Genomic DNA, 23,852 nt, shown 5'->3' with positions numbered 1-23,852 from the left:
AAGGCACGCTTAAAAGCCCTTAAACACACCTTTCCAATGATATATAGGAATTTAGCGTTTTCCCGCTAAACTAGCCGTATTTCAAAAAGTCGTAGAACAGACCTTTCTAGATTTTTGAAAAGGAATAAATCCCCATCATTACATTTAAGCTTCTTTAGCGCTTTGATACAAACAGACAAACAAAGAAACTAACTTTTCATTCCATTTCGAGAAGTCCACTAAAATTTATTTATCTTTTGAACCAGTTATCGGATTTGGGTGATTAATGTATCAATCGACGCGTATTTCTAAGTAGAATAGTAGAAAAAATAAAACATTTTACCAAAAGGCCCCAACAGCCCCATTAGCAGCAATCATTTAAATTTTTCCCCTCCCATTTACACCCCCTTATCTCATGACCCAGGTTGGTTAAAAAAAGTTTTAGTATGCCATTTTGTAAGTTAAGACTAAACCTTTCGATCGGAGATAACTTGATCTGATCGGACAGTCGTAGCAAATTTTCCAACTTAGCTGTATATATAGTTAGTCGCCTTTCGAACCCTTCGTGATACTTTCGTCACTAACGCGAAATGCCGTCCGCAGTGATATAAAAACATAATATGCAAGTCTTTACAGCACATTAGGGGCTGAGCTATCATTCAACAGTATATGGTTGTGACATAGCAATGTTAAAAGCGGTTCTTAAGACCTACTTCGCGGTACGAAAAATTTGTGCGAAATATTCTAGTCTGCTAGTAATCTAGGGAGGTGGGGGGCAGGTGCCCGCCTTGACACTCGCTACGCCCGTTATCTTATATATGGAAATAAACTCTATAATGTATAATATTCATTCATATTTATATATTTTCAGGTTTTTCGTATCATTCTTAAAGCAAAAATTGGAATCATTCGATGGAAAATTAAGGCAATACGCTCAATGGTGTTTTGATAATTGTAAATGTACCAAAGTATCAACACGATTACAGTCACCCTCAAGTGTGGAAGTCGCTGTAAGTATAACATATTTTGTGAAAAGTTTTAAATAAATGTGTTTATTAGGGCGGGTTAATTTGTTCGGGAGAAAAATATAATGGATCGTTCCAATGGCTGCTAAAAGATATTTTTAAACGATTTGAACCTATTCGGCAGAACATGCATCTGTGTTGGTATTTTACATGTTGGGCAATTTTGGTACAAATCAGTCCACTATAGTTATGGCAGCTGTATGATTTCAACTTAAATGCATATTCTGTCAGATTAGTTGAGATTTTCGACCGATCGTAAAATGTATATATTCATTTATCGGGTTATATGTTCCAAACCCCCTTAGCTAATAGATATGTGCAATATACCAAAAAACACATAGAAAAACAGAAAACACATTAAAATCATCCGTAAAATTTTACCTGAGTACATAAGAAAAAATTTATCGAGTTTTAGCGTTTTCTCGAAATACTAGCGGTTTTTTTTTAAGTCGTAGGGTAAACATTATTAGATTTCCGATCACTGCGGACGGCAGTTCGCGTTAGTGACGAAAGCATCACGAAGGGTGCGAAAGGCGACTAACTATATATACAGCTAAGTTGGAAAATTTGCTACGACTGTCCGATCAGATCAAGTTATATATTGATCGAAAGGTTTAGTCCTAACTTACAAAACGGCATACTAAAACTTTTTCTAATTCACCTGGGTCATGAGATACGGGGGTGTAAGTGGGAGGGGAAAAATTTGTATGATCGCAGCTTGTGGAGCCGTTGGGTCTTTTTGGTAAAACTATTTAATTTTTAAAAATTCTTATCAAAAATACGCGTCGATTGATACCTCGATGACCCAAATCCGTTAACTGGTTCAAAATATAAATAAATTTGAAATTTTTAGTGGACTTCTCAAAATGAAATGAAAAGTTAGTTTCTTTGTTTGTCTGTTTGTATCAAAGCGCTAAAAAAGCTAAGATGTAATGATGGGGATTTATTCCTCTTTGAAAATCTAGAAATGTTTGTTTTACTTTTTCAATTTCCCGCTAGTTTAGCGGGAAAACGCTAAATCCCGCTAAAATTGAAACTCCAACAGTTTCCAAACCATAGAAACTACAGATATGTTCTATATATCATTGGAAAGGTATGTTTGAGGGCTTTTATGCGCACCTTAAAACATTTTTTCTAAAGTATTCAGGTAACATTTTACAGGTGATATAATGTTTTTAAGCTTACATTTTGACGATTTTTGACAAAACGGCTCTAACGATTTCTGTTAAATTTTATTATGTTGTAAAACGTACAATTTCTCGTATAGACGAGCAAAATTCAGTATAATCTAGAAATTTTAAATAAAAATATAAATTAATAAAAAAAAAAGCGAAAATTGGCATTCGGCACTGCGCAAAAAGTGATTTTTATGTACAAAGAAGCTCACCCTTTTTGCTCACAGTGCACAATGCCAGTTTTCGCTTTTATTTTTATTAACTTATATTTTTATTTAAAATTTTAGATTATATTGATTTATCATTAAATGGATATCAGAAATTTTGGGGCTAGAATTGTTTCGTCATAGACTTTTACCTCGTGAAGAGGTTTTGTTGTTATATCTTACCACAAAAAAAACCTCTACACGAGGTAAAAGTCTAGTGACGAAAGCAATTTCTAGCCCCAAAATTTCTGATATCCAATTTTGTGACGAGCAAAAGTAAGTCTAGTGACGAAAGGCAAGATGCCCAAAATTTTCTGATATCCAATTTTGTGACAAACAATAAAAAATTTAATGTGAAAATTATATAAATATTATAATCATAATTAAAAATTAAAATAGTGCGCAAGAAAGCTATTTTGAGGTAAAAGGTAATGCCGAACTATTTTTATTTTTAATTATGATTATAATATTTATATAATTTTCACATAAAATTTGTTATTGTTCATTAGGGTATTTAACTTTCGAAGCGCAAATGTGTTAGCTTATTTTTGCGACACTAAAACTTATACATGTATGCATCAGCATTGTTACCTGCCTATACATGTGTCAGGAGCAACGCGGCGCTGCTTTCGTGCAGTGCGCCTATCTGGTTCATTCTTTCTTGACAAAAAGAACAAAAAAAAACAATAAAATAAAAGAAAAATGTTACAAAAAATTAAAAAAAAAAAATTAAACTAAATAAAAAACAATGAAGCTTAAAAAAAATAAATTAAATCCGGACCTGGAGCGGGAGTCAAACCCCGGACCCGCGCACCAGAGTCTGAGTCTCTATTGCAACACTACAGCCGTCGTACGATTTTTCGCGACTAAATCAGTATTTGTTCTGAGTAGCGTATGGAAATAAACAATTTGATGGGTTTTTATATAAAAACCAACCATACAACAGGTTTTGTACGCCTGATGCAATATTTTGATATCACTGCGGACGGCAGTTCGAGCTAATGACGAAAGCAGCACGAAGAGTGCGAAAGGCGACTAGCAATATATACAGCTAAGTTGGAAAATTTTCTATGATTGTCCGATCAGATCGAATTATATAACGATCAAAAGGTTTAGTCCTAACTAACAAAATGGCATACTTTTAACTCACCTGGCTCATGAGATTCGGGGGTGTTAGTAGGGGGTCAAAATTTAAACGATCACAGCTAATGGGGCGGTTGGGGCCTTTTGGTTAATTTTTTTTATTTTTTTTTTTAATATTCTAAAAATTTCAATCAAAAATACGCGTTGATTGATACCTCGATCACCCAAATCCGACAACTGGTTCAAAAGATAAATATATTTAAAATTTTTAGTGGCCTTCTCAAAATTAGATGAAAAGTCAGTTTTTTTTTTGTCCGTATCAAAGCGCTAAAAAAAATTTAGAAATGTTTGTTCTACAACTTTTTGAAAAACCCGCTAGATTAGCGGGAAAACGTTATATGTTATAGTCAATAAATTGGTATATCATACATATCTGAAAAAATTCGTTTCGGCAAGTTATTACCTGTTATGTGTATATATGCAGTTTACTTTGAATTAAAAGATGGCAGCAGCAAAACGAGATTATTAAGCAGATTGCTTTTCGTTGCAGTAATAGCCGTAGATTAATAACCTTCTAGCAAAATAATAATGTCACAAGCAAACTATTTTCTTTTGCGTTGCAGAAATTAGCAGTGCTGCCAGAGAATTTTTATGACTATGCAAGCTTTAATTTATTAAAATAAATTAAATTGTTGGTATCTTTCTTAAACGCTTAAAATGCTTTTAATTTAACTTAACAATCACTGCGGACGGCAGTTTGCGCTTGTGACGAAAGCAGCACGAAGGGTGCGAAAGGCGAGTAGCAATATATAACTATATAAATATATATATGGAAAATTTGCTACGACTGTCCGATCAAATCGAAATATATACCGATCGAAAGGCTTAGTCCTAATTTACAAAATGGCATAATAAGACTTTTGCTAACTCACCTGGTTCATGTGACAAAGGGGTGTAAGTGAAAGGGGCCGTTGGAGCCTTTCTTAACACTTTTTTAAATTCTTATCAACATCCTCAGGTTATCAACTGCTCTATATTAGCAACTGCTTCAGGTTTAATTCAAGTAGCAACTGCTTCAGGTCTAAGAAAAAAATTCTGCAGAGTTTGAAATCAATTCATACTTTTATGGTTTACAAAATATTGTATGAGATAAATTAGGCAAAAACAAAAATTGTGTCTTTTGTTGGTTTACTGTCGATATGACATCTTCAGCAAGCAACACAACACTTGCATAAATGCAAGGAGCATGATTTCAAGAGATGTTAATTTTCCATCCTCAGTACCGTTTCTGCTAGTTGACCAACAATTCAAACTTAATGTCATCTTTGCGTCGCTAGAACCAGGTGAGAATTCTAAGGAGCAAGAATGATAAAAAGGTTTGAATGCCATATTGTGTTGCTATTGTGACTTAGTTGAAACCTAATACATAAGATTTTAGGCCAACTTTTAAATCTCTTTGGTTACCGACCCTTCTACTGGTTAACAGGCCACATTATACAACCAACAATCTAGAACACTTGCATAAAAGCGTAGAGCATGGCATGGTACAGCTCATTCAAGAGATGCCAGTCCCTATCATCAGTACCATTTGGGTGGCTTCGATTGGCGATTCAAGCCGAATGTCATATTTGCGTCGTCAGAACCAGCTGAGAATTATTTGATGCATTTTCGTCGAGTCAATAATGTTAAAACTAATGCATACTCTAAGGAGCTTATTTTGCTTCAAGAACTTTGGCACGTTAATGCTGCTGTTCTACGTGTCCGATCTTGCTGAGATTTTATAGGATAATAGATAATAGCAACTTGCAACTATAATACCCACAAAAAAGTATTATCTTAAAAGCTGTGGGTGTGGTGGCTTTTCTCGATTTGCGAGGGTGGAGGGGGTCGTGAAAAAAATTAATAACAAACTTGACCTGCGTGGGGTACATAGAAATCTGCGTGCCAAATTTGGAAACTCTATTTTTTTTAGTCTCTGAGATCCTTATGTTTAAAGAAATTACTTGTATTACTTTGAAAACATTAAATCGCCATAACTGCCGTTCTACTTGTCGGATCTTGATGCGATTCAGTGGGATAATAGATAGTACTAATAGTTAACGTTTATTATCACAAAAAACGTAATATCTTAAAAACTGTGGGTGTGGTGGTTTTTCCTGATTTGTGGGGGCGGAAGGGGGCGTGGCTTAAATTTGAAACAAACTTGATTTGCGTGGGGCTTATAGAAATCTGTGTGTCAAATTAGTAACTCTAACTCTGATAGTCTCTGAGGTACTGTTGTTTATACAGACGAACGCGATTTGCGGGGGCGGAATGGGGGGTGACAAAAATTTGAAATAAACTTGACCTGCTCCATTGCATTTCGAGTCTGTGGGTGAAAGTTTGGTATCTCTATCCCTTATAGTCTCTGGGATCTAGGCGCTCACACAGACGGACAGACGGACAGACACACATGACAGTCATAGTGGGAGCAAACCATGGGTCTCCGACAAGCGAAATATCTTATAGGCAACTATAATCAGAAGCGTTTCGAACAACTGATTCCCATGAGGAAGAATAGACTCAGAATACTGACCGGTCTGCTGACCGGGCATTGTAGACCGAGAAGTCACCTACACAAAATAGGTATAATTAGTAAGGGAACATGCCGCTACTGCGACATCGAAGAGGAGACGAAGTATCCTAGGGAAACATGCATCTAGTTAAGGGACATATCAGACCTCAACCCTATCTAAATCCTCGAATTCGTCCAGGAGATAGGGCTGATGGAAGAGTATCTTATAGGTCACAGGTGCAATTTCCCTATTTCAAATCGGACCACTATATCATATAGCTGTCATAGGACCAATTGGTCAAAAATCAAGTTTAAGAATGAACAACTTTTTTGTTTTTAAAGATTCTCGTACTATGTACGTCAACGCTCAAATAAAAAAAAAAAATATCGTAACCAAACTTATACAATCAGGCCTGTTCCGAATTTCAAACGTTTTCAAAAAGTAAAAACGAAACGAAAACGAACGTTTTACTATTTGCTGTTCCCAATTCCGACCGAAATGGACTCGTTTTTACTTTTCTAACTCGGTTTTGAAAACGATTCGATAGCAGTAAGTAATCGACTGTATCAGCTGTTTTAGCCAATGATGAAGTAGAAATTGCTAAAATAATATAAATTGTTAATTTAATTCTGCAAAATGCCGTTAATTATGGTTATTGGTTGCTTCCTTTTTTCCGTTAAATTTTTTTATCACCAGCCTTTTGCCTGTCCTGTGCATGTGTTTGTTGATATCAAAATGAACCAGGGTTGTCATGAACTCAATAATAAAAACATTCAATCTTCAAGTTTTCTCTTAAATCCGATTAGAATTACTTAAAAATGTTTTTGAAAATTAATTTTAAATATTTCGTGTTAAATATAGCACATAGAAGTTAAATTAGACTTAAATTTCGGTGCTCGAATCTTATTTATCAATTGAAGTAACTCTAGCAGCTTTCAATTGCGAGAGTTAGTATCGATAACAAAAAGTAAAGTGGAATTCAGAACAGCTCGGTTTAGCCATTGCCGCTCGATTTTGTTTGTATACAATATAATATAGATGTTTATAAAAAATTCTTTTAAAATATACTTCAACTTTGAACAGTTGATGTAGTGATGTTAAACGATTCTTAAAATGTTCAAGGTTATTTAAATTTTCAGTTTGTTGTTTTGGGGAATTATTTAAATGCTTTATGTAGCATTTACTTTTGATTCCGGTCGCTCAACAACACACGTTTTGAAAACGACAATTCTTGTGCACTGTGCGCAAAAAGGGTGAGCTTTTTTGTACAAAAAAAAATTACTTTTTGCGCAGTGCCGAAGGCCAATTTTCTTTTTTTTTATTATTATTAATTTATATTTTTATTTAAAATTTGTATATTAAACTGAATTTTGTTCGTCCCAAAATTGGATATCAGAAATTTTGCTTTCGTCACTAGACATTTACCTCGTGAAGAGGTTGTTTTTGGAAGATATACATCCAGACCTAATTTGGTTCAAATCGGTCCACTATATCATATAGTTGCAATAGAGACGCTCAATCAAAAATTAAGTCTTAACTAGTATGAAAAAGTTTTTTGTTTTTTGAGATGTCTTGCCCAAACTGATAGAATAAGCATTTCAGTTGGTTTTGTGCATTTTGACCAACTTTGGTCGTAAGCTAATTTCCAATATGCTCTAGTAGTTGCTCTCGTTGCTGCTATGAAAAACTAAAATATTTAATTACAAGGGCAAATTAATAGGTACAGATTTCAAATTCAGCATACGTATAGATTACTATCTTTATGATCATTGCGATTGGATAATAAACAACGAGGATATTAAGCAACTAAGTTTTGCTTTGCACACTGCCTGGAGGGGTGAGCAACTCTGCCGAGAGTATCGCCGCTGTTGCATGAATGTCAAGCTGTCGCTGGAAACATCGACCAGACGCCGTGCCTCGTAATTAGCCATCAGCCGGTCGTCCCTAAGGCGAGCTTTGGTCAAATACCTGCGCATGTTACCGTACAAAGTTCATTCCGTGCATCTGCTGCTGCCTGTCGACCTCCAAACGCGTGTAAGCTACGCCCAAGCCATCCTCAATCTCGAGGACGATTTTTTGACCAAAATCATAATGAGCGGTTGCGTTCCCAGGTCGCCTACTCTCTTGCTTTGGCGATTTGCACTGGCCCCAAGCTCGCCCGATTTAACCGTTCCAGACTTTATTTTGTGGAGTTTTTGAAGTTCCGTGTTTACGTAAACAAGCCCGAGACCCTGGAATTCCTCAATCACAACATTCGACACGATTGCGAGAAACTGTTGCCCGAAGTTCTCGCCGAAGTAATGAAATGCGATAAAACGAGTCCGTATGGCAATCCATTGTGACGGCGCCCATTTGGCCGATAAAATTATTTCGACTTGACCAATACAATTCTAAGGCTTCAAATAAACATAATCAAAAAACAGAATCGAAGTTTTTCATTTAGAAAAAAAAAGAAAGACAAACAACATCAGACGACTTCTTTTAGCCCACCTTGTATTAGCACTTTATGTTAATGTTATAATAACATAATATAATTTTAGTTAGATACGTTATATCAATGGTTATTTACATGACATGTTAGAACATTGACATGTTATATCAATGTTATGTTAATCTTATATTAACATAATCGGGCCTGTTCCGAATTCCGAAAACGAGTGGAATTGCCGCAAATCGAGTTGATTGCTGTTCCGAATCCCGCAAATGGACAAGAATTGTCGTATTCCAAACGTGTGTTGTTGAGCAAGCGGAATCAAAAGTAAATGCTACATAAAGCATTCAAATAATTCCCTAAAGCAATAAACTGAAAATTTAACCCTCTAACGGGTAAGACCGTCTGTAGACGGTCATCCGTTTTCAAAATATTAATGAAGAACTAATAAATATTTTTTTTCTAATATATTTATTATACACTAATAATTGATTTTCTGACGCTTAAAAAAAATATATAATTATTTTCCGATGAACCGATATTTTACAGAATTTTGATAAACATTAAAATTGTGGAAAATACGAAATTTAATTTTGTCCAAATAAATTGCAATTTTAATCGCCAAAAAAAAATATATTGACTAAGTCTATAAGAGAATTAGACTGCTAGTAGGTAATATTATTCTCTTAAGATTTGTAAAAAATTAAATACAAAAATACAACTAAATGTATTTAGACGGTCTTGTCGGTTGGAGCGGAACAATTGCTTAAGATGATGGATTCGGTAGAAGCTATTATAAGTTTTGCAGTGATAAAAGTGATGCGACTCCGATTATGTCGACAACTTTTGATCTAGCAACCCATACTATTCCAAAACCATTAGAAAATTTAAAAATTATTGAAAATGATAATTCCTATGCACTTTTTAAGATGTAAACCTCTCATTTAACGCTTCCTAAGACAGTCAGTCAACATTTTCACCTAAAGTGTTTGTCCTATACCCATCGATATAGAAGAACTAACCTCATGAACAACTGTATGCTTCAAGCCTTTCTAAAGCATTCGATCTTCATTGCCCATACTTGAACCAACTAGTCCTCAAATCCAGTCTACTTCCCGATGAGTTCTGCTCCAAGATTCAAGGAGTTATCGTAAATTCGGTATTGTGGAAAGATAACAAGTGCTTAGGGCTGGCATCTAAATATTTTGGAATAGCACCACTCTGAGAGCCAATTCCAATGAGGAAAGAGCTAAAGCACTGCGTTATAACAGGATGCTGAAGCTATATATAGAAATCAGTTGCCTGCAAAAAAATGAGGAATATAATAATCTCATTTGAAGGAGTCCCTTTCATGGACGGTTACAATCCAAGGACGAAGATAGGAAACATAAAGAAAGCTATTTTACTATATGATGAGTGGCTTTTCTATCATTTCGTGAACATGAATACCACTAATGCAAACATATTATACAGGTGGGGTCTTGTACAAAAAGTTTCCGATTCAGAGTATGGGATCGAAGAGCAGCTAAAGCATGCAGAGTTCCTTACAATCATAGCCGCAGGACTTGTTTCCTTCAAGGAAATGGCATACAAAGACTTGACCGGCTTAGCAATCACTGGAAACGAGCTGTTCATCTGATATCAGATAAACATCTGATAATGCAAATCAATTTAACTGGATAAGAAGGAAAAATATGCATATAGTCAGTATTTTGGTAGAAGTGAATGCTCAATTTATACAAATCAGTTTCCCAAAAATTTTTTTGAGTCAACCATTACAAAAATAAATATATTTTAAGACATCTAACTTAAAAAAATACCCGTAAATGGGGTTTTTCCACATATTACATAGTAACGGTCAACTCAAGCAATTGTTCATTTAAAATTGCTTATAAATTGATATATTTTAAAATAATTATTTAAATTTAAGTAAATATTATACATTAAAAATATTATATTATTATAATTATATTAGTGATTACTTACTCAAAAAAAAACTTTAGAAGCAATAAATAGCAAAAGTGATCGCCAAAAGTCGCGTGCGATATTCCCTTGTGATGCAAGACCGTCTACAGACGTCTTTAGTATTGTGCACATGACGGTCGTTCCAACCAACGGAAAATTATGAAATTTAAAACTTAAGCTTATTTAACTTATATCTACTTATAAAATTAATATATCAACTTGATTGAATAACTATTTTGATTTTGCCTGATACTAACTCTCGCAATTGAAAGAGTTACTTCAATTGATAAATAAGATTCGAACACCGAAATTTAAGTCTAATTTAGCTTTTATGTGCTATATTTAACACGAAATATTTAAAATTAATTTTCAAAAATATTTTTAAGTAGTTCTAATCGGATTTAAGAGAAAACTTGAAGATTGAATGTTTTTATTATTGAATTCATGACCACTCTGGTTCATGTTAATATCAACAAACACATGCACAAGACAGGCAATCAGCTGGTGACAAAAAAATTTAACGCAAAAATGTAAGCAATCAATTACCATAATTGCCGGCATTTTGCAGAATTAAATTAACAATTTATATTATTTAAGCAATTTCTACTTCATCATTGGCTAAAACAGCTGATACGATCGATGACTTACTGCCATCGAATCGTTTTCAAAACCGAAAAGTAAAAACAAGTTCATTTCGGTCGGAATTGGAAACAGCAAATAGTAAAACGTTCGTATTCGTTTCGTTTTTACTTTTTGAAAATGTTCGAAATTCGGAACAGACCTGATTGTATCAGTTTGAATACGATATTTTTTTTTAAACTAAACTAGCGGGAAATTGAAAATGTCGTAGAATAAACATTTCTGGATTTTCGAAAAGGAATTAATCCCCATCATTACATCTAAGGTTTTTTAGCGCTTTGGTGCAAACAGACAAACAATTTTTTCATTTAATTTTGAGAAGTCCACTAAACATTTCAAATTTAATTATCTTTTGAACTAGTTGTCGGATTTGATCGAGGTATAAATCGACGCGTATTTTTAATTAGAATATTTTTTTTTTTAAATAAAATATGTTAGCAAAAGGCTCCAATGGCCCCAATAGCGGCAAACATTAAAATTTTTCCCCTCCCACTTACACCCCCTTATCTAAAAATCCAGCTGAGCTTAAAAAAGTTTTAGCACGCCATTTTCACGACTTAACATTTTAATCGTGTGCCAAAGGGGATCCCGTAATTATACCAAGAATAACTTTAATATCTGATAAACAGCCTTTTGAGTTTAAGAGAGTACAATTTCCTGTAAGATCTTTTTTTATGTGACAATAAATAAGGTACAGCTGGCCGGACTATACCTAAAAGATGATTACTTCTCCCATGGTCAACTTTATGTGGTATTCTCAAGAGTTAGTTTTACTAGAAACTTGTTTATATTGGCTCCTGTTGGCTGAACAAAAAAATTTGTTTAAAGGGAAGTTTTACAATCACCGAAGACCTATATCGGTCGTAGATTGATTTGATTGTTCCTAATGATTGCAAACAGTTCTTACATCTCTTGAAGAGCAAGAATATTGTGTGACAATTCACATATTTTTGAAAAATCATTAGATTGGATAGCAAGCAATATTTGTTTTGGTTTTGACAGTTCTGTCTAATGAAGTTTCTGAACAAACGGAATCCACCAGGACTTATATTGTACAGTTGACAGTGGATTAGGAACACCACATTATTAATTAAGCGCCAAAACCCTCAACTCTGTGTTGGTGTGATAATGAGGAACCCACCTTATTTTTTTTTTGTTTTGACTAAGCTTTACTACTTAATTACAAGCCCTATAGTAAAACATATTGTTAGTCTCACTAATTTAAACTAAATTGTATATGTTATTTTTTTTAGGCTATGCGTCGTCTTGGCACAATCGTGTGTAGATTTTTCTTTTTAGATTCTCGTACAAAAGCTATTGATGTACATCCAACTGATACTGCCAGCGATGCAGTACAAAAGCTTGCTGACAAGCTTAATTTGGCATCAATCGAGGGCTGGGCCATTTTTCAGTCACGTCCCGACGGAGAATATCATATCAAAACCTTCGAATATTTATATGATGTCATATCTGCATGGGAAAGTAAGCAAACGTCGTCTAATAATTATAAAAGACTGTCGAACGGATCTTCATATGGAGAAAATAGATTTGTGTTCAAAAAAAGACTGTTTAAACCAACAAAAGAATTATCCCAAGATCCTGTGGAAGTCGGAATGCTGTATGCTCAAGCAGTGCACAGTGTTGTTAAGGTAAGCTTTTTATGAATGTAAACTATCTAAATGCTGTCCGACATTAATTTACGATTTTCGTCCGCAAAAAGGGACGGACTTCCACTACATTTATATTTAACTAGCTTAAATTATTTTTAATATTGTGTAAACAAAGTGGAATCAAAATAAAAAAAACACACACACAGACAGACACAATTACACACACAGACAAGTGAAAAGTTCACGGACCAAACTGTAAATTGTGGTATGCCAAGTAGCCTTAGCCAAAAAAACTTGTTGAAAAAATTTAACATTTTCAAATATACAGGTTACCAAGAAACATTTTTTTAAAATTTGTTTCAAACATTACCCTGATTAATGATAAGATTTTATCTTTTACCACACCCACTTTTTCTGCCATATGTCTATAAAAAGCAAAGAAAAAGCAGTATCTATGCCCCAAAATTATTGAAAAAAATAAAATTGATTTTCAAATAAAATAAAAGTGCCTATCAGGTGTGTTTTACAAATTTACAAGAGCGATAAAGCAACCGAAAAGCAATTGTTGGTGTTCCTGAAAAAAAGAAACCATTGCTTTCAATTGAGAGAAAATTTAATATTTATTAAATTGAACTAAAATATCTTTAAATTTAATAAAAATGCAAAAAAAAATATGTTCGAAAATATAAAATCTCCGACATTTTAGGAACACCAACATTTCATTCGATTGTTTTCAAGAACATTTCTCTTCAAAATCCATAGAGATTTCTGGAACACACCTGTATAGCAAATTTAAAATTTTTTTTTACCAAATACTTCCATAATTAAAAATTTTGTTAATATTTTCTGTTTCTTTTATGAATAGTTCCACAGCAGAAATACATACTCAAAACCTTTCAAGGACTAAGTTTGAAATTTTTTGTTATCTGATTTGAAGCCAACACCTCTGATGGCCGGTTTTTCAATGTCTAATTAAGAGGTTTGATAACTATATCAGAGATATTTTGACGTAAAATGTATAGAAATTATTATGAAATTTGAAATGATCTCTTTGATAAAATGTAAGGAAACATTGAAAATCGGCCCTGAAGTTAAAAATTTGTTAGCCATAACAAATGGATCTGTGTCTGTCATCTGACAGAGTCTAGAAAATTAAATCTGCAATGTTTTCCTTGCCTTTTTTAAAGATTACACGGAACCGATATGTCTGTAATCGTAGAAGCCACCTTTCAATTCTGGCTAGAGGCTTCAAAGTTGGCTTAAAAATTGCCTCTTGTGGCTTATGGTCAGTTATGGACTGGCATCGGCGATTAGAATGGTCTTTCGAGATAAAAATATAAGAGTCTGGGGACAGCTGATACATTAATTTTCAGACTAGTGAAAGCGGTTTTCTGCGCGTCGCCATCTTGACTTAACATAAGTAGACCCCTTAATGGTTCCGTGTTTGTAGCTAGGTCAGGTATACATTTTCCAACGTAGGTAAGTAGACCAAGGAAGCTCCGCAATGCCTTCTTATTATTGGGAGCCCTAAACTGCGTAATGGTTTTTACTTTTTCAGGGTCCGCTTCAATGCCTTTGTCAGAAAGTAGGTGGCCCAAGAATTTCAACTTTTTTGTCTTTCATACGCATTTTGAATCGTTGAGCAGTACACCGTTTTCTTGAAATATTTTTTTAACCGTTCCTACTTTTTTAAATAATTACATTATCAAGGTAATTCGGAACATTAGGACACGAAGAAAGCATCTCCTCGTTGATTCTAGCGGTAACCTTTATTTCTTACGCCGCCGGTACGAGTGATATAAATTTGGGTCGAAACTTTAATGACGATATTCATCGATGTTACAAAATGAAAATTCGATGGTTTATAAAACATTGATCAAAAACTTCGATGTATCGATGGAGACCGATGTTCCGTTTCCTTAGCAAAATTCCTTTATAACATTAACAATTTTTTATTGGCAATGTTTAAAAAAAATTATTATTTATTTATTTATTGTCAAGCTATAAGCAGCCCACACTTAACATATACATGTAAATTAACAAATAAATTTAAATATTACTGTGTAATGTAAATGTAAAAATAAATATTCATGAGGTATCTAAAAGAAAAAGAAAACGATTGGTCCAACATTTGTTGCAAGGATTGGGAAAAACCCAGAAAAACCCAATCAGACCAAAATAAAATTAGAGATTAGTTAGAAATACTTATATAAAGGCATTAATAGTAAGCGAAGAACACTCGAAACTAATCGAATTAATACGAAAAGATTCATGCAAAGCCCAGCTAGTGGTGTGATGCTTAAGATAAAGAGGATTAAAGTTAATCTAAAAGGTATGTTAAAAGTAATTTCTTCCATCAAACTAGCTGAGTCTACTTGACCCTGCAGTAATTTATGGACAAATATTACTCCAAGCCTAATTCTACAATTAGTAAGAGAGGGAAGATTGATTAAGCGAATTCTTCTAGAGTATGAAGGCATCTGAATTTCTGAGCTCCAGCCCAAGCAGCGAAGAGCAAATATTAAGAATTGTTTTTGAACCAAATCTATGGCACGATGTGAGTCATATTGAGGGGACCCCCACTCAACAATCGGGCAAACAAGAGATAAATATAAAAGCCTAGTAATATAAGATCATCAAATTCCTTGGACTATCGCTTAATATACACAAGAACTCCCGTTGCTTTGTTGACTGCAACAACAATATGTATATCGAACTTCAGTTTATGATTTAGAATTATACCCAAATCATTTACTGAGCTTTTGGAATCATTTTCGGAATCATTTAAGCATTCCAAATTAACGCCATTAAGTGAATGCTGACAAATATGCCGAAAGGATCTGTAGAAAGTCATTACTTTACGTTTTGAACTATTTAAATTAAGCAAATCAGCTTGACACCAAAGAAACAGTGCGTTTAAGTCCGCTTGCAAAAACCTATCAGAGAAAGGTTCACTATAGGTTAATCAAAGCTTGACGTAATCGTTTATAAATAACGTGAAAAGAAGTGGGCCAGTACGGCGGTACTCCAGACGTAGCTTTGTTGGATTTTGAAAATTAAGTTTTGAAACTAACTCTTTGCGTTCTGTTACTTAAATAATTGGATATCCAAAGAAAAAGATTGCTTGGAAAGCCGAGAATATCAAGCTTATGAATTAGCAGTGGGTGATTGACAGACTAGAAAGCTTTACTTTAATCTGTATAAATAACGTCAGTTTGCATCTTTTTCTTGAACCCTTTAATTACAAGAGAAGAAAATTCAAGAAGATTAGTGGTTGTCGATCTACAACTCATAAACCCATGCTGAGTACTAGACATAATAAAACCACATAAATGTTGAGGTCGAGAAGTTATTATTCTCTCAAGCATCTTCGGGTTTGCAGAAAGCTTTGCAATACCCCTATAATTCTGAACTTTGCACTTAATACCCTTTTTGGGAAGAGGGATAATACAAGAGTCTTTCCATAGATTTGGAAAAGATAAAGAGTCAATTGACAAAATAAATAACTTATGTAGCGGTATACACAAAGTGTTTCCGCCAAATTAAATCTATATTCATATTCAAAACTTTACGTCCAGAGAGAAATTATCGATTGAATTAATTCTTTTAAATTAACATAAATGTTATTGCATAACATTGAAATTAAAAGTTATCAAAACGAGATCGATATCGTCACTAGACAAACATCGAACAGAGAGACAACACGAAGTTTTTTAAGCGCTCGCTCACTCGCTTAATAATACTTAAACCAAACTTGAATTAATTAAATATACTTAATTATAAAACAAATGGAAGTTATTATTTTTTGCTCTAAGAAATCGTGAAGCCTTCGTCTAGTAACATTCTTAAAAAACTTCTACATTCAATAACTTCTTGAAACTCCGCCGCTACGTCGCCGGTACGCAGTAGGTTGAATTAACTGCGTAATAAGTGCAACAGTGGTGAAATTGTTCACAAGATCGCATATTTGACCAATTTGGATGAGAGAGGGAATGAAATTAAGCTACAACTTGAAATAGTGTCCACTTCGTCGCCGGTACGCAGTAGGTTGAATTAACTGCGTAATAAGAGCAACAGTGGTGAATTCATTTGCAAGAGTAGATACATATTTCGAGGCGCCATTTTGAGACGCCCTATACGTTTACATACACGCAAAGACTTGAAAGCGAAAATATGACGCTGTGCGCGACATGTAAAAAAAAGTACAATGAAAATTATGCGTATGGTAGCTGGGTCCAGTGCGATAAATGCAAACGTTGGTTTCTTTTTATCTGTGTCGGCGTGGATGAAAGCATACAAGATCGGGATTGGAGTTGCGCTGGCTGTAAAAAGGAAAGCGCTGATGAGCGCATGGCGCAAGCTTCTGCAGTTCGTATAGTGCATTCTCCGGTTCAGCAAGGATCTGCTATTGAAGAAAAAGAAACGGGTCAGCAGGTGGACTTGCCGAGCAATGCAAGCACATCACTAAAGATTGATGAGACAAGTTCACAACAGGAAACATCGAACACATCTGTGGAAATGACAACTCTTCAGCAGCAGCTAATGCCTGCCATGTTAGCAGAAAAAGAGCCGCTGAAAAGAGCAGAAATATCAGCTGCTTGCTCGCATGAATCCGGAAGACGTGTCAGCTATTAGTGGACCGTCTCGGCCATTTCATTCATGGGAGAGCAGCCTTTCTAGCTCTCAAGTGTCCGCTAGGCATACCATACCAAAGGATCTGCCAACATTTAGCGGCGATCCGGGAGAGTGGCCGATGTTCATCAGCTTCTTTAACCGCAGCACTTCAGTAGACGGCTTTTCGCACACTGAAAATATGCTGCGTCTTCAGAAATGTCTGAAAGGAAAGGCGCGCGAGCTTGACAAGGATAAGCTGCTCATACCTAGCATGGTTCCAGAGGTCAAAATGTTTTTCGGCAGACCAGAGCACATTCTGGATAGGTTAATTGAAAAGGTGCGAAAGCTGCAGCCACCGATAGCCAAATTGGTAGCTTTAATTGAGTTTGCATTGGCTGTGCGAAACATTTGCGCAACAATGGAAGCCTGGAAGCATGTGCATCAACTGAGCACTTTGTCGACCAGTGCGGTGTCTTTCAACGTTCAACAGTTCAGGATAGGTGGGAGACCGTGAAATCCAAAAGGGCTTGCTTTCAATGCTTAAAAAATCATCGTAAGGGATGTTTCCTGAAGAAACCATGCGGTTTGGATGGCTGCACAAAGAGACATCATCCATTACTTCACGAAAAGGACACGGTTACTCCAAGTACTAGCAGCAGTCAAGCACTTTTGAGTACGCATCAGTCCAAAAGCACGTTAGATCACTATTTTCGCATCGTGCCAGTCAATTTTCACGTAGCTGGAAAAACGATTACGACACTTGCGTTTCTAGATTAAGGATCGTCAGGTACCATCATTGATGAGGCTACGTTTGACTTGCTGGGCATTAAAGGTAATAAACTCGTAATGAAGAAGCGTCTTTACGTGCATCAATGCAGACATCATCCTGCAGCTCAAGCAAACGATATTGGCTGAACAGCGTACACACTGTGCGAAACATTGCTCTTCCGAAGCAATCTGTCAACGTAAGAGAAAAATATACCATTGCCATCGTACAACAACGCACTACCTACACTCCTGATTGGTACCGACAACTGGAGCATTGCTGTTCCACGGAAGATTTGCGAAGGCAGATCCCATTGCTTCTAAATGCCTGCTTGGTTGGAGTGTGCAAGGTGTTGGTTCAAGAGTAAGCTATGTTACGATGCATCATTGTGAGTGCAATTGGCAGGAGCGGCACGACGATGTGAAAAAGAGCTTTGGATTTGAAGTAGTTGAGCCAAAAGAACTACAATCTAGCAATGACACCAAAGCTATCGAAATTCTCAACAAGACGTGCGTAAAGGTTTGAGGTAGGTCTTCTATGGCGTAATAAAGACACTGTGCTACCCGAAAGCTACTCTACTGCTGTTAACCGCACCAACTGCTTGAAGAGAAAGATCATGAAGGAACCCGAACTGTACGATAGGATTGAGGCTCAAATTCAAAACTTGCTTCAGAAAGGGTATGCAGTCCAGCTCACAGAAACTGAATTCAACACGATGAACGAACGCATATGGTACTTGCCCATATTCATAACGCTAAATCCTAACAAGCCGAGCAAAATAAGACTAGTTTGGGAAACAGCAGCGAAGTCAAATGGCGCTTCTCTAAACGACTTCATGTTAACTGGGCCAGATCTATAAAAACCATTGGTGGAGGTTTTACTTGTAGTAATAGAAAAGTAGCTGTCTGCGGCAATATTGCTGAAATGTTTCATCGGATAAACATACGTACTGAGGATATGCAGGCTCAACGTTTTTTATGGTTCGACAGAAACAGCGTTAAGTTAAATACATATGAGATGCGCGCAATGACCTTCGGCATAAGCTGCGCGCCATGTATTGCGCACTATGTGCGCAACAAGAACGCCGATTACAACAGCGAGTAGTATCCCCGAGTCTATGAAGCTATCAGAGAGGCACATTACGTTGACGACTACATCGATAGCACGAACAGCGAAGAGGAGGCCATCGAAGTGGCAACTCAGGTTCGGATGATTCATCAGGAAGGTGGTTTCGAGATACGCAACTGGGCTTCGAATTCAGCAAATGTGCTCAAGAAACTGAATGACGTCAACAGTACCAAACAAAATCCAGTTCAGTTCGGAGACACGGAGAAGGTTTTGGGTATGTTTAGGGAGCCAAGTTCTGATGCCTTTAAGTACATCCTCAGATTTGCACGGCTTCGTCGAGACGTATTGGCAGAAGACTCCACCCCAAACAAGCGCGAGGTCTTGCAGGCCCTTATGTCGATCTTCGACCCACTCGGACTGGTGTCCCGTTACACTGTCGGCCTGAAAATCTTGCTTCAGCAAGTGTGGAGAGAAGACATCGGATGGGATCAAGAGCTGCCGAAGTCTCTCCTTGAAGACTGGTATCAGTGGAAGTGCCTGCTGTCGCAAGTACAAGCAATTGAAATTCCAAGATGCTATTCCTACAACCTGGCGAATGCAACAAAAGTTGAGCTGCATACATTCGTTGATTCTAGCGAGTTTGATTATTCCGCAGCATGCTACATACGAACTTGCTATGATGACTCCATTGATTGCCTGCTTGTGGCAGCAAAAAGCAAAGTGGCACCCCTTAAGCCTGTTTGCATCCCACGTATGGAACTTCAAGCTGCAGTTGTTGGCATACGCCTAACAAAAAAGGTCCGCAGTGCACGCGGGCTAAAAATCAACAAAGTCACGTACTGGACCGAATCGAAAACCGTTCTACAATGGCTGGAAATGGACCCGAGGAAGTTTCAGCAATTCGTCATGCATCGTGTTGGAGAAATCCTCGAGGACTCCGACATAACACAGTGGCGATGGATACCGACAAAGCTGAATGTTGCTGATGCAGCAACAAAAGTTAACAGTACCATTAAAATGGAAAACTGTCTGTATGTTCCAGAATTTTTGCGTTTGTTCGATGCTCAGTGGACAAAATTCGAACCCGATTCCCAGGACACGTCAGAACTGCGAAAATATCTTTTTGTGACAAGAAATATTCAAAACATACATCTAAATGCCAAATATTTCTCCGAATGGCGCCGACTGTACAGGGCAGTCGCAACATTTTTCCTGTACTTAGAGCGTTTAAGAGCTAAAGTAAACTGCAAGGTCATGCCGGAAATGGTCACTACCGAAATGGTCAATAGAGCAAAAGTTATGCTCTTCAAACAGGCACAAGATTCTGTATACTCGTCAGAAATCACATCATTGTCAGCAGGAGATGCACTCCGCAAAAAAAGCAAGCTTTCGGGACTAAATGTATACATCGATATGAATGGAGTCATGCGCATAAATGGTAGACTGGAAACCATTAATAGCAAGGAGAATGCAATAGTTTTGCCGAGAGAAAACTACATTTCGTTCCTACTCGTCAAATCACACCACGAAACACAGCATCACTTGAGCTAGAAACAGCTATTAACAATATAAAAAGTGCGTATTATATTCCTCGCTTGCGCATCTTGTTTAGATCTGTACGCCACGCCTGCCAAAAGTGCAAGATCAGGAACGCATTACCATATCCACCACAAATGGCTCCGATACCAGCAGCAAGGCTGGCCAGCTACTTCAGGCCATTCACGTATACTGGCGTAGACTATTTCGGGCCAATATTGGTAAACGTCGGCAAGCACAAGGAGAAGAGATGGGGAGTACTATTCACGTGCAGCACTAACACTCAGGGCAGTGCAGATTGAAATAGCATACAGTTTGGATACAAGTTCCTGTATCATGTGCATCCGGAACTTCGTTGCTCGGCGTGGCACGCCAAAAGAGATTTATTCAGACAATGGAAAAAATTTCCGAGCGTCAGAGAAGGCTGTACGAGAGGAACTCGTCAAGTTGGATTTCGACAAGCTCATCGTCAAATATGATCGCATTAAATGGCGCTTTAATCCCTTAGAAGCACCACACATGGGCGGCGCATGGGAACGTCTAGTTCGGAGCCTTAAAACAGTGTTGAAGAGCTTATGTCCGTCATACACTTCAACGACGAGAGTCTTCGCAGCGCTCTGATGGAAGCCGAATACAGCATTAATTCACGACCACTAACTTTTGTAAGCCTTGAGTCCGCAGGCGATAAAGCACTTACTCCAAACCATTTGTTATTGGGCTCTGCTGACAGCTACAAACCTATTTGCAACGAGCACATGGATATTAGGCAGCGATGGCATCAAACTCAAGTGTTCGGAGACCGGTTTTGGCAACGTTGGGTGAAAGAATATACGCTGATGCTTACCAGACGTGTGAAATGGTTTGAGAAATGTGAGCCAATATCTGTCGGCAACGTCGTCATCATCGTGGACGAGACTCTCCCAAGGAACTTGTGGCTTAAAGGTCGTGTCATCGATACAGTCATCGCTAAGGATGGTCAAGAAAGACGAGCTACAATTCAACTTGAAAAAGGTGTCATGGAAAGACCAGCAACGAAGATTGCAGTACTGGGTGTCGGCTTAAGTTTGAGTAAACAACCATAGGGGTTATTTACGAAGGGGGAAATGTTGCCGCCAAAAAAAATTTATATTCATATTTAAAACTTAACGTCCAGAGAGAAATTATCGATTGAATTAATTCTTTTAAGTTAACATAAATGTTATTGCATAACATTAAAATTAAAAATTATCAAAACGAGATCGATATCGTCACTAGTCAAACATCGAACAGAGAGACAACACGAAGTTTTTTAAGCGCTCGCTCACTCGCTTAATAATATTAAAACCAAACTTGAATTAATTAAATATACTTAATTATAAAACAAATGGAAGTTATTATTTTTTGCTCTAAGAAATCGTGAAGCCTTCGTCTAGTAACACAAAGAATCCGCACAGTACTTTAATACGGAGCCAGGCACACCATCGGGACTTGGGTTTTGCTAAAAGTAGGAGTGACCAGCATGGGGCCTACTCGTAGAGTATGTAGTTTGGAAAAAGTCAGCAAGCAAATCGGTTATGGATTGGTCAGAATTAGCTTGAACATTATTAAATGTTATCACAATAAATTCCGTTGATCCATATTTTTAATTAAAAATGTTTTAAATTATAATTATAACAATTTATGCTTCCGAAGCAATCATATTTATTGTATGTTTGGCTTTTATATCAGTCGTTATCGTTACGACCGATGTTTTTGTTAAACTTCGATGCATCGATGAACATCGGTATTTGTAAAAACATTGCGAAACATCGTTAAATAAAATTAGATGTGCGATACATCGATGTTTTTTTACATCACAAGCCGGTACTCGTCCAAGTGGTTGTTGTACTGGTGTTATTGTTGGGTCTATAGAGAACTTTACAGTAATTTCTTTCCATTTTGGGAATGGGTTAACTTTCTCAACTCGGTTCACGTCTTAAGACGTTTAGCTTAATCGCCGTATCTCGCCCTATTAGTGACTGCTTACTGTCACTGCGGACGGCAGTTCGCGCTAGTGACAAAAGCAGCACGAATGGTGCGAAAGGCGACTAGCAATATATACAGCTAACAATGAAAATTTGCTACGACTGTCCGATCAGATCGAATTATATACCGATCGAAAGGTTTAGTCCTAACTTACAAAATGGCATAAACTAAAAACTAAAACTTCTTCTAACTCACCTGGTTCATGAGATAAAGGGGTGTAAGTGGGAGGGTCAAAATTTAAACGATCGCAGCTAATGGGGGGCCTTTTGGGTAAAAATTTTTATTTTATAAAAATTTATATCAAAAATACGCGTTGATTGATACCTCGATCACTCAAATCCGACACTTAACTATTTCAAAAGATAATTAAATTTGACATTTTTAGTGGACTTCTCAAAATGAGATGAAAAGTCAGTTTGTTTGTATGTTTGCATCAACGCGCTAAAAAAGCTTAGATGTAATTATGGGGATCTATTTCATTTCGAACATCTAAAAATGTTTGTTCAACGACTTTTTGAAAAAACAGCTAGTTCAGTTTGCAAACCATAGAAGCTACAGATATGTTCTATATGTCATTGGAAAGGTGTGTTTGAGGGCTTTTGGGCGTACCTTTAACCTTTTTTTCTAAAGTACTCAGGTAACATTTTACAGGTGAATTAAAGTTTTTTAGCTTACATTTTGGAGATTTCTAACAAAACGGCTCTAACGATTTCTGTTAAATTTTAATATGTTGTAACACGTACAATTTTTGGTTGTTTGGTATATGAAACATAAATTTTGGTTGAGGGGCTTGGAAGATATTACCAGTTAAGTATATAAATACATTTTTCTATCGGTCGAAAATCACGTTTTAGTACGAAAAACTTTTTGGTTTTATAAGATATCTCAACCAAACTGATACAATATGCATTTAACTTGGTTTTATATATCCTTACCAAAGTTGGTTTAAATCACAGCACTGTATCATATAGCTGTCATAGGACCGTTGGGGTCAAAATTAGGTTTTAGTATGAAAAACTTGTTTGTTAAGTGAGATATTTTAACCAAATTGATAGCATATGCATTTAGGTTAGTTTTAAAGATTCTAACCGAAGTAAGTTCTTATCGGACCACTATATCTTATAGCTGTCATAGGACCAATCGGGGAAAAATCAAGCTCTACTGTGAAAAACTCTTTTGTTTAATGAGAAATCTTA

The 23,852-nt window shown here is 36.3% G+C and overlaps 1 protein-coding gene across 1 annotated transcript in view; it reads left to right on the top strand.

Moving 5' to 3' along the window:
- Window positions 1-23,852, top strand: part of LOC117782724 (myosin-VIIa) — a 203,293-nt gene that overhangs the window by 108,856 nt on the left and 70,585 nt on the right. The window contains exons 15-16 of the mRNA XM_034619756.1: window positions 851-989; window positions 12,312-12,707. Coding sequence (XP_034475647.1) covers window positions 851-989; window positions 12,312-12,707 — 535 coding nt within the window. The remainder of the gene's footprint in view (window positions 1-850; window positions 990-12,311; window positions 12,708-23,852) is intronic.

The sequence above is a fragment of the Drosophila innubila genome, assembly GCF_004354385.1.
Source record: "Drosophila innubila isolate TH190305 chromosome 2L unlocalized genomic scaffold, UK_Dinn_1.0 5_B_2L, whole genome shotgun sequence".
Lineage (NCBI taxonomy): Eukaryota > Metazoa > Arthropoda > Insecta > Diptera > Drosophilidae > Drosophila > Drosophila innubila.
The sequence above is the reverse complement of the archived record's forward strand: the minus strand, read 5'-3'. Positions and strand labels throughout refer to the sequence as shown.